The sequence below is a fragment of the Lissotriton vulgaris genome, chromosome 2_1 (assembly GCF_964263255.1).
Source record: "Lissotriton vulgaris chromosome 2_1, aLisVul1.2, whole genome shotgun sequence".
Lineage (NCBI taxonomy): Eukaryota > Metazoa > Chordata > Amphibia > Caudata > Salamandridae > Lissotriton > Lissotriton vulgaris.
Window position 1 is genome coordinate 1,804,258,009 of NC_141687.1, and position 12,828 is coordinate 1,804,270,836.

Below are 12,828 nucleotides of genomic sequence, written 5' to 3' on the forward strand. Positions count from 1 at the left end.
TTAACGCACTGAACCAGTACTTCCCTGTGTTTATCCACAGCCATCAGGTCTTTCAGTGGCCAGAGTAAATGGGAAAAAAGCCATTCCAAGATGGCTGCCAATCAGTCGAGACTTTCTCCTCTTTTATTAGTAGTCTTCTTTTTAGTTTTAGGGCCAAATCCACAAACCGAGTCCTATTTCCATGTCGATGCCTAGTGAAAAGTTTTGGGAAACAGGGTGGTGATCACATGTTGAACTTCCCCCTCAGGGCTACAGGATTGACACCATTTTGTGATCAATTGGTTGATAATTATGGGCTGAGAGACTCAAAATGGAGAAATTCTCCTGTGGCAACCCGTCCCCGGAAAGAGCCCAGAAGCAACAAAGCAACATATTTAAAGTAACGGTGCCATCACAGGCAAAAGAACACAACCGCTAGGAAAAGTTAATGCATCTGAAAACGTCAGGCAATGGAGGCTCCCTGTCATCAGTCAGCTGGGGTGAGGCGACGATCCAGTGGCAGACGGGCCAATGGCAGGTAAGTGGAGTCCGTGAAATGTTCAGCATGTCCCAGTATGTTGAAGTGGAGAAAGGATGGACAGCAGGGCGATGAGCGAACGGGTTATACGGGGATATCCACCGGTTTGGTGATCCCCAACCCAAAGCTCACTAGAGGAGCTCCAGCCCAGCGGCGATCTTGACTCTGTCAAGATATAAAGATGTATATAAAGAATCTTCAAAAAAGAGGAAACACACACTCCAGAGTATAATTCAGTGCTGAAATATTCTCTGGAATGCATAGTGTTCTGTTTTCAAGACTCTACATTTATTAGCAGGATCCTGCACCTGCCACACCACCAATGGTGTTGGTGGATGCCCATGTAGTGGAGAAATGAAAGCGTAAAATACAGTTTGATGTGCAAGTTACTGGTTGTAGCGCTAACCTTTTAACCTGTTAAAGCCCACCTTGAATATTTTTTAAATGATGGTTTCTCGAAAGCAACTAAACAGATTTAATTGACACCAAACCAAGAAAAGGCATTTTCTCAAGCAAAGTTCTACTTTCATGTCAAATCTGATGTAATTCCATTGAGCAAAATTTCTGTCTTGGAAAGCACAGTTTCCTATCGGGATTAAAATGGGAACGGTCACTTTTTTTACCACACCCCTATCTCTCTCTCACACACTCTTTCAAATCTATCTATCTATCTATCTATCTATCTATCTATCTATCTATCTATCTATCTATCTATCTATCTATCTATCTATCTATCTATCTATCTATCTATCTATCTATCTATCTATCTATCTATCTATCTATCAAATTCCCTGAAAGAATCAAAGGTTAAAATAATGTTATAGTTAGGTGAAATGTTCAGTAACAACATAATGTTTTAAACACCAAAAAACACAAATCCATCAGTTATAGTTACAGTTATCTCAGGAAGCTATAGCTTGTGTCCTAAGGTAAGTATAACTCGTGCCTCTGCCCTGCACAGTTTTCTCATCAATTACTTCATTGCAAACGTTGCAATGATATTATCAATGATGTCAAAGAAGATGTCATGAGTGATGAAACATGTGGGGTATTTAGCAGTACATTGCGAGGGTGCGAGTTATAGTCACCGTAGGACACGAGTTATGGTTACTTGTGATAACTGTAATTATAACTGGTGAATTTTGAAGTTTTTTCGAGAATAAAATGTTACATTTCACCTAACTATAACGTTACTTTAACCTTTGTTTTCCAGTGAATTTCTAGTGTATTTATTTTAACATAAAGTTATATTTTATAATCATACATAAATCCAACCAGGGGCAGACCTTGTCGCCAACTGCCCACATGCAGCCAACCCCACGCAGTGCTCAGTCTTTGGCCATGCATGGTGGGGGGTTAGCTACAAGGCCTGGCCTGTGGCAGGACCTGTGGCCAACCCACTCAAAGGCAGCCAAACCTATGCTGCCCAGGGCCTTCTGTTGTGCGTGGCAGGGCTTACAACAGGGCCAGGCCTGTGTCCAGGCTGTGCGGCCAACCCCTGCATGCAGCCAACCCCATCCTGCACACAGCCTTTGGCCGTGCATGGCAGGGAGTAGACCACAGGGCCTGGCCACAGTCAACCCCCTGCACACAGCCTACCTCAAGCAATGCACAGCCTCTGGCAGTCCGCAACGGGGTTTGAGCCTTTGCCATGCAGCATAGGGTTGGCCTTTGGGCCCCGGAGACCCCATCTCTTGGAGCAAAAACGTATATATTAAGGGGAGGGTGTGTGCCGCCCCCCTCACTAATTCTTAATAGGACCTATGGACCCTAACCCCCTTGCCAAATTCAACCAAAAAGGTGAAGAGGCTGCACACCACCATCTACAAGCCTTATCAGTCTTAGGGGACCCCATCCACAAGGCCAAAGCCAATTAAAAAGGAGAGGGGCATGCAGCCACCCATTCCGAGCCTTATTATACCCTGGAGACCCGACCCCTAGGGCCACAAACAATTAAACGGGGAGGAGGGAGAGCAGCCCCCTGAGCTTTCTTGGGCCCCTGGACCACATCTCCCAGGGCCAAATAAAATAAAAACATTAGGGGGCCATGTGGCCCATGTCCCTGAGATGACTTAGCCCCTGGGAACAATATTCCTTGGAGGCCATACTTTATTTCAAAGGGGAGGGGGTGTGTGCCTCCTCTCCCCGAGCCTTATTATGTCCCTGGGGGCCACAGTAATTAATAAAGGGAGGGGGTGCTCAGCCCCCTCCCTGAGCCTAATCAGGCGCTGGGGACCCCAGGGGAAAAATAATACATAATAAAAATAAAAAGTAAAAGTGGAGGGGGGCACATCCCCCTTTCTCCTGATCCTCATTAGGCCCTGAAGAACCCATCCCCAGGGCCATATCTTTTTTTTAAAGGGGAGGGGGCTGAATGCTAGTATGTATTGACACCCATATAAATATAAATCTATAGCTTACACCTAAGGTTGTGCTATATATTTATCTATTCAAGTACCTAACCCTATTACATATATCTCATAAATATATAGATATGTCATAAAATGATTTCACTGATGCAATTTCATATAATGTTATTCTTAACAATATGAAACAGACAACTCTGTAGTATTATTTATTATTTTTGGTGTTTTTTGTTTTATTACCTTGTTGCTTTAGGTATTGTTTCTTAAAGATAGTAAAACTGTATTCTATCAAGCCTGCCATATTTAGTGTCAGGGAACTGCATTCAGCTGGCCTATCCAGTATCACTCACACAATAAATACACACACCTCTGTGACCAGATGAGAAGCACTAGTCAATTAACAGGGAGGTCTGGATGGATGTGGAAGAAAGGGACACTTCAACAAGGTCTATCGGTCACATGCTCTAGATAGTCAAAAGCCACCTTTCATATAATATGTGGAAGGATCCACACTAGGGTTGACTGTTTTGAGGATATTTCTCCTAGTGCTACCTGTTTATATGCGCACAGTCCTAGGGCTGAGCAGTGTTGTGTTGCCATAGACAGTGTTAATTCCACTACCACCAATAATATTCCTCATCCCAGAGCTATTCACAACATAAAAATCTTATTATGGGACATTGCAGGACTAACAACTAAGGGGCTCATTAGGATGGCGGACGGACCTGCGTTCGTCCGCCACCCCAGAGGTAGAGGGACCGTCCGCATGGGCAGCGGCGGTCCCTCCATGCAGATTAGGATGTGACCGCCACCCTGGCAGTCACATCCCGTATCTTTAACCTTGCGGCGGGTGCTGCTTGAAGCAGCACCCGCTGCAAGGTTAAAAATGCATGTATTGCATTTACATTCACAAAGCGGCAGGCACCGCGCAGTGCCTGCCGCTTTGTTCATGTAAATGCAGGAGGGTACCATAGGTAACCCCATGTGCACCCCCCACCTCCTGACACCCTGGGGGCCCGCAACGGGCCCCCAAACTGAAAAGACCAAATGCTTTTCCACGGCGGAAAAGCTGCCGTGGAAAAGCATGTTTCCTGCACCATCCTAATATGGCTGGCGGTGTCTGATAGACACCGCCACCATATTAGAGCTTTTCTGCCACTGTCGGAAGGCGACCGCGGCGGAAAAGCGGCGGACGGTTTTCCCATCCGCCGATGACCCCCCAGCCATCCTAATCTGGCGGGGGGGGGGGGGGGGGGGCTTTGGAGGCACTGCTGCGGTGTTTCCGCATCCGACGGGCCGGCGGTGGCTTCCGCCGGCCCGGAGGATGCGGAATCACCGCAATCCTAATCGGCCCCTAAGATTGGTTACCCTGATTGGTGTAGATATTTAGTGATGCCGTATGTCTGTCTTATATTCCATGAAACTTAGGGGCACATGCATCAAGCATTTTACTGGTTGCTAACGGGCTGATTCGCAGAATTGGCTCGTTTGCGCCCGGTAAAATGTCTTTTCCGATGCATCAAAGGCATTGCATTCGCAAAATAGGTCATCGCAGTTTTTGCCATTACCTAATTTGCAAATTCATTTAGGGAATAGCAATTTGGATTCCCTAAGTGCGATGCATGTAGCATTTCCAAAATGCGACTTTGCATTTAGGAATCGCAAATTACCTTCAACTTCAAGTTGATGGTAATTTGCGAATCATTTTAAAAAATGCACAAAGGTGCATTTTTCAAAGTGCCATGTAGTGCACACACATGCCCTTTGGGCATGTGTGTGCGCCACATGAGCACACTTACCTTTTTTGGGGGTGCATCAGGGGAACCTTAGGCCCCCAAGCACCGTTGCAATTGCATTCGCAATTTGCGATTACCAATTTGCCCATAGGAATGAATGGGAATGCATTCCCTTATAGCGAATTGCAATATGGGATTCGCTATTAGGGATGTTAAGGATTCGCAACAATATTTGCAAATCCTTCACGCATAGGCATTTGCAATTACCAAATAGCAAATCCTTAAAATTTGCTATTTGGTAATCGCAAATGATTACCTTGATGCATGTGCCCCTTAGTATTTTGAACCATTATATATTCAAGGATTTATGAATTTCAGTATTCAGTATCCAAGCTTTTGCTTTCCATAGGGGTAGACCATCAGGTGGGCATACTATTTGGGGAGATGTGAGGACAAAAATACTAAATTATGTCCATAGAAATTTTTTTCAGCGACCCACAATTAATTGAATTACATTTGCCAAACAGAGATACATTCACTCTTGCTAATCTCTATATTCAACCTTTTATATCTACGGCGCAGGTCTTCAGTATCAGATATTTGAACTATTAGATGGTATACCATGGCAAAGAGCTATTGTCCGTAGATCACATTCCACTCTAATAGTGCCAGACAACCTTGATACAATGTTTGAGCCGATATTAGGAGGGGCCGCTCTAGACAATTTGTTCTGGTCTCCATTAGATATGCCCTGAGGGATTTAAATCGTAAAACTTTAATGGAAGGGCCTTCTAAATGTACTTTCGACTCTGATAGGCACTGCAGTTATATAGATGGCATATTTTCAAATGTATATAATTGTTATTAGTTAATTGGTATGCAAGTTGATAGGACAGTAGAGAGTAATCATAATCCTTTGACTATGGAATTTATGATGAAGATCCATGTCGGAGAGCTAAGTCATCAGAACCCCTTGGAAATTGACATAAGGTTACAGGTCTTAAATAATAGGACTAGACTAAAGTGAGATGAGGTTATATACAAAAATTTGCAAGCTGGACCTATGTGCTTCTATCTTACCTCTATTTGAAATAGCCTTTGCATTTAAGGAAACCAATTTATTAATGAATAATGTAAATAAACAGATTGTTAGTACATTGAGACCTTTTCTATCTATGCTTACTCAATCGACCAATAATAAACCACTACAAGGTGGCCATGATTGGTACAATGCACAATGTAGAAGAGGGAAAGATACTCTCTTCAAGGCTTTGAAAAGTAATCAATGGATGACATTATCACACGGAGGAGAAGTGATAAGGAACTTATAAAGAACACAAAATACTATTGAATCCTGCAAGCATGGAAACAACATTTGAAAGGATCTAACAGGAATGATTGCAGAGCCTTTTGAAACATTGTCACATACTGGGTGAAAGTAAGCTGTATAACCCTTGATGTACACATTGACAAACATAAGTATTATGCACACTTTTGGTTACTGTACTCTAGAGTACATTTGTATCTGCCCAGTGTGTTACCACTGTCATTATCAATGTTTCTGCCTGTTAAGTAATGGGTAACAATGCTATTTACGACTCATTAAGCACTAAAAGCCATCAAATTACAAATCTGTAGTCAAGCTCGAAGGTAATCCATGCATTTTGGCATTTCTCAAACAAGAAATTCTTACTTATAGTAATTCTCCTGGGCTCAAAAGGATACCCACTGGAATTAGATGTAATACTTCACCTTAGGGCATATTTATTGGGCCTTATCCAGCAAACACTATTTTCTGATATTTGTGAAAACTAAAAGGACATATTGTTTGTGAGAGGTTAGCCTGGCATATGATGCCCACTAGTTCTAGTGGGCACCTTGCACCAGTCTAATCGACCCTTATTGATGGGGGTTGTAAAGTCAACCTTATAGAAAGCTATCCTAGTGGTAGCATGAACGAGCAGTCTTCAGGCTAAGACTTCAGAAGGCGAGTTAAGCAAGTTGTTTTACCATATATAATCCCTTGAATACCAAATAAAAGGACACCACACAAGGTATATATCAAATATATATGTATTTAATCTAAACACAACCCCTCTGTACTCTTTATGAGGTCAGAGGTAAAAATACAATACAAGTCACACAGTTAATATACGATAAGTTGCACAGTATACGTTATGCCCTAGGGGCCTCACAAACCAAATACTAAGAAAGTGGTATAAGTACCACGTGAGAGTTAGGAAGCAGGCCTGGGGCCTGAGGAATCGCTGGGGTTACACTAAACGACCAAAGGTTAGGAAGTAGGAAGCCCACAGGAGACGCGTGCAGTGTCTAAACACAGGCGTGGGTTACCATTGACTTTCTATGGTAAACGATAAAGTTACAAATATACAATTTAAGGACACTTCCGGATGGACTAGGATGGAACCCTTTTAAACTAGGACACTTCGAGAGTCAAGACCCACGGGAGCACCGGAGTACTCGTGTTACCTCACCCAGGGAAGCCGGGTGCATAGGTGTCTTTTCGTGTCGGGTTTCGTCGCCGTTTTCTATGGAGAGCTGCAAGGAAGTGCTGCAGGCGACCAGAGGAAAAGTGTCTGGGTGGATCCAAGGGTGGATCGGTGATTTGAAGAACCTGAAAGCAGAGGTGGTAGAGTATGGGTCACTAGCCAGTGACCAGGAAGGTACCAGGAAGGAGCCAGGCAATGTTGGGTGCTTGAAAGTGAAGAAGATGAGTTTGTCTCTTCAGCTACGAGGTCCAGGAAGCATCGACGGTGACCAGGAGCTGGATTCGAGCTGTCCCATAATGGATCGAGATGACTGCGGTATTGGTATCCGGATTGGACCCAACAAGCCTTGGCAACCGCATCCCATGCAGGAAGTTGAGATTGGCTCTGTTACAGACCAGCAAGGTATGTGGCGCTTCTCCTTTTCAGGGAAGCTGGAGCAACCAGGAAAGCAAAGTAAATTCAAGATGGCATCTTCAGGGGGCTCACTAACCAACGGGCAAGGAACCGGGAAGACGCGTTAAGCTCAAATGCAAAGGCGGGTCCTACGGGACACTCGCTGAGTGTGGGGACCTGGGCTTCAGTGCAAATGGTGCTCAGGCTGGGGCTTCTCGTACCCCAATGCACAACTTACTGAGGCTTCAGGAAAGGAGTGCAGGTAGCAAAATGCAGAATGTCCAAGATGTCCGGTCCCATGTCTCTTGCATCCCCCACGGGTCTCAGCTTTGCTGTGGATGTGGATCTGGGTCAGAGATGTCTGGAAGTCTAGTTCTTGAGTCGCAGAGTCTTCGGGTTCCGACGGGAGCCTTGAAACTGCAGACCAGCGAAGTTGCTATTGGTGCCTGTTTGCACAGGGTGGTCACTCCTTGACCACAAGGGAGATGTCTTCCGTCTTCCAGTCAGAATGGAATGGCGAAGGTACAAGATATGTCTTTCAAAGATACGTCCTGGATAATCTAATGTCCTGGGGACGCAGCTCCTATACTTTTACTAAGGATGGGGGCTGGATAACCTGACTAGTTCCCTCCTATGGGTGGACCTGAGAAGGGGGTGGTTACACCCCTTTCCCTTTGTCCAGTTTCGCGCCAGAACTGGGGCTGGAGTGCCCCAGCAACTGGTTTGAACCGGGCTATGTATGGAGCACCTTGTGTGCCCCAGGCAGTGTCTAGATGCATTCACTGAATACAGCCCTCCCTGCCCCAATACACAAAACCCCTGTCTGGGGAGGTGCCAGCACCTCCCTGGACAGGAAACCTATTGTCCAGGCCTCCCCTGTCGGACTTTCGTCCAGCAACAGGAGGTCAGACTCGTGTCTGTGGCAACAGCATCCATTTTGTGATGCTGAGGCTCTGTTTAACTTTAACCGGGTAAAGCAGTAACTTACATGTCTTTTCCCTCTAGAAGGGTGTAATGCTACCCCCGCCGCCAGAATTGGCAGGGGGGGAGGGGGTAGTATTCCAAAGTGTTTGGTTTGGCTTTATCAAAACATGTCGGTGTCAAAGTTAGCATTAACCGCGAGGATTATAATGCACTTAAGAGTATATGGTATGGCTATATCATAGAACAGCTATAAGGAGATGGTTCCGAAAGCTGCAGAGGGGCTCAGCTCATGCTATGGCACCCTCTCACATAAAACCAAGCACTCTGCCTCCAGGATTGTCGAGGCCTGCCATAGGAGTGACTTATAGGTATATATGTGTCTATATGTAAAGGCAGATATAGGTATACTATATCTAAGTAAGGGGTTATTACACCACCTTACCCAGGCTGTGTGAACAGACCTGTGCTGTCAGTTTGGAAGGCAAACCAGGGGTGGCACAATACATGCTGCAGCCTCTGGTAGTCCTGGGGTGCACCTATGCCCTGGGTACCTATGGTACACTATACAGGGGCTCACAAGGGTGACCCAGTAACGAATCTGGTATGTACCTAAATTACATGGAGTCCATTTTATAGAGAAAGCAGATAGTCTGGGGCCCTGAATAAAAAGGTCCCAGGCCAACTAAGTCGAAAACCAGCAAAACACCAGGAAAAAAGTGGGGGTAACCATATAGTCAGATTTCACCTTCCTACACAGTTGGCTTTGGCTACTTCTCCATTCTTTTCTATTTCTGTACGACTCCAGCCAATGATGCTCACCATGATTTCAGGCCCCTGATCATCCAGAAAGTATTTGATTGTACCCATTAGACATGCACATTTCAGCTTCATTCTGGAGATCTTGTGACTGGCCAGACCCAACACAACATTTTCCTATCTATCACGCATGGGAAAGATAAGACAATGTTGTCCCTGCATCTAGTTGGCACTCTTCCCTCTTGTAACTGGCTAGTAAACTCCAGAGCGTCCAATTTCTTGAACATCCTACTCATTGAATTCATTCTTGTCCCTTCTGAAAAAGACAACAGGGGTTTCACTACATTTGTTATTGGATACCTTTGAATTTAGGCGCAATACTGATTTACAGCAACATTAATAAACTAGAACATACGTCACTGCCTCCCTTTAAAGTCTAGGCATATGACTCGAGAAATAAGAGAGCTAATCTCAATGCTGGTTATCGATCCCAAGAAGAACCAATGCATATTCAGAACGGATATTAAGTAAGTTATGTCAGATCATCCATGCACATGAATGTTTCGTCCAGGTTAGGTATTTGAGGTTATATTTCACCTATGAATATCCTGCTGAGTCTTCTGCAAAGCTAGAATAGCTGCCTGGATTTCCTTTAGTTCATTTGCTTCTTTCCCACAACGAGTGCATGATCTATCAAAATCTACAAAAGAGGAAAACAAATTATAAAAAACGTAATATATTACATTCGACAACATAATGAGACTGTTTTTGCATTCACAGTTCACAGTCAAAGTCCACAGTAGACACCAAACGAGTACTTTGTACAATAAATAGGTAGACATGTTTAGCTACAGCCTCTAGTTCCCTAATGTGCATGTTCAAGTACAAGTTGAACAGTATGTGGAGATGGAAACCATAAACAACCATTTCGCCAAAGCACTCTCTAAGAATACATATCATCTCCCCCTCACAGCATTTAACCATCTAATAATTGTATGGAAAACTGCAATGGATGCTCCTTATCCAAGCTTGCGTCCTATGCACTTCTCTGCTGCTCTTGTACCTTACTCAGTGCCTCAATAAAAAACACAGCCATAGGTATCAGCGCTATTCTGAAAAATCATGAACACTTATCCTCCTATCTTTTTAATATAAAATGGCGGCCCATCGAATAGCAAATTAAGTTGAACACCATTTGCATCATCTGGACGGTAACTCACCATAAAGCCTTATTTATTCAGTCAATCTAGCATTCAAGAGAAGGCTACCACTTAATCTTAAAATGTTGAAAAAAATAATGGTATCCATCTTCTAAAATGCTTTGGGCAGCAAATTGGTGAATATGACGAACCAAATTAATGTAAGGTTGGCTGCACAGATTGAAATGAGACTACTTTGCTACCCCTCCTATTCGCCATAGAAACAAAACTGCATCAGGTTAGAAAGTTTGTTATCTCATAAAATGCTCAGTGAGTAGCCTCTCATTAAACCCTTCCCTGCACCAAGCGTTAAAACTCATTGGAGATCATTGCGGGGGGGGGGGGGGGACAATCAGCTTGTCTAAAACCTACCCACTCAAAGTATTTGCCCATGATGACACCCCAAACAAGCATTGGCATAGCCAATAGGTCTCGCTTTTGGGACCTTAAGTGTTTATTTACAAGTCTGTGCTATGTTGTAGAGTATTGTGGTTGATGTATTTTTTGTTAAAAATGTATACCTAAAGGTGTTATATATGGTAGTTAGTTGTATTATGCGTAGTGTATTGATGTTGCTTAGAGATGTTCTAGCTAATTATTGGAATTTTATCAGCTTCATAAAATAAACCTCTTACCTATCTATGCCTGTTGTGGGTTGTCCAAAAATTCTTATTGATTTCCAGTCCCATGTGGGATTTTCACAAAGTCTCCATGGAATTCCTCCGTAGAGTCAATTTGAACTTGAACCATTTCCACAGCCCGCAAATAAACTAGAAATCTGCCATGTATCTGGTGATTGAGGCCCAAATTAAACTTGCAGCTGCAGTGAAAACATGTAAGTGATTTAAAGTTTTTGCTAATGGCTTCGTTGAGATGAGGTGGGGAGATTAAGTGATTTGCCCAGAATCACATGATTCGGACGCGTCCCGGAGGCTCATACCCTGGTTTCCAGCACCAAAGTCGGCAGTCTAGCCGACGGACCACATCCTCTCCCCATGAGGTGCTTGTGTCTCAGTCAAGAGAAGAGCGGGTTGGTTACCCACGTTTCAGATTCCATCTTGTCAGTACTAACATGCAGTTTTTGCTTATTAGAGTAACTGTCTCTAAGAACTCTTAAACCTTGCTTTAGATCTGCTTAACCGATTTGAAAATCAAGAGTTGTGGCCTAGAAACAGCAAGTTGCCGATTCTAAGCAAGGGCATTATTTCGTTTCCGTTTAAGTATTTGTTATGCAGGAACCAGCCTCCTTTTAATAAATGCTGCCTAGGAAGATGCACTGTTCATCCTACTCACACCTACACAATTACTTGCAGGCCACACACTACGCCGGAAACCCTCCTACTTCCCCCCAAACCTCTGATTCAGAGCAGGAACATCAGCAGCGCAGCCTATACCCAACATAGCGAGGGCAGTTGCAAAATGTGTGTGTGTGGGAGGGGTGAGTAATGCACATACTCAGCCAGATTATACGTGCCTCTGGGTTCCCTCACCTGGGAATACCATATTGAGTCTTCTGGCTGAGGCAGATGACTCGAAGTGCCTCTCAAGCTTGGGACAAACACACGCATAATTAAAAATTGACCTTTTGTAATGTAACTGTTGCTCATATACAGCCTGATTCATCAAAGACCCGTTTTGCGAGTCTGTAATAGCGATTCATAAGGAATCGCTATTACAGACTCGCAAAACGGGATTCATGTAGGAATCGCAAAAAAAATGCGATTCCTACACATTCCTTATTTGCGATTAGCAAATATTGCGCTCGCAAAGGGCCAGATTCTGAGAATCTGGCCCTTTGCGAGCGCAATTCACCTTCATGAATCTGGCTGATAAAGCGCTTCATAGCCCCTGGCCCGAGTTTGCGCTATATAAAAAAAAATTGCGAAGAAAAATAGAAGCCTGAAAAGTTGTGCGATAACAAACACAAAAGCCGATTCAGTGGGTGGAGGGTGATTAAGGGACAAATTAAACTTGCTGCTGTAGTGAAAGCAGGTAAGTGAATTAAAGTTTTCGCTAATGGCTTCACGGAGATGACGATTGTCTTCTCGTTCCAATAATGTTCACAGCGTATTGTTTCCCTAAATATGTTTTAAAGCACCAATTCTTTTAATGTTAAAAATTGCCATCTGCAATACCAAATAAACTGGGGTGGCCCTGCCCAGAAACAAGACGGGGGTGACAGCGTCATATTTAATTTCCGAAACAATCAGTCCTATTTCACTTGCAACAAGGGGTGGTGAGGGACAGAGTCTCTGAATTAAGCAGAAAGCTCTCACCCAGTCAAGAGATCAGGGCTAGATCCAACACCGTTTTTTAGCTCACTGCACCATCCCAGTTTCAGAACCTGGCTGTATGCAAATTAGTCTGTTCCTGTCCCAGTGCATGATGGGAACAGGGCAAACCAAACTACAAAAGCCAATTCTTACA

The 12,828-nt window shown here is 44.0% G+C and overlaps 1 protein-coding gene across 2 annotated transcripts in view; it reads right to left on the bottom strand.

Moving 5' to 3' along the window:
* Positions 1-12,828, bottom strand: part of OSBPL5 (oxysterol binding protein like 5) — an 841,363-nt gene that overhangs the window by 21,323 nt on the left and 807,212 nt on the right. For both annotated transcript variants that reach the window (XM_086957869.1, XM_086957868.1), the window contains exon 21: positions 9,800-9,902. In XM_086957869.1, the coding sequence (XP_086813995.1) occupies positions 9,800-9,902 (103 nt within the window). The remainder of the gene's footprint in view (positions 1-9,799; positions 9,903-12,828) is intronic.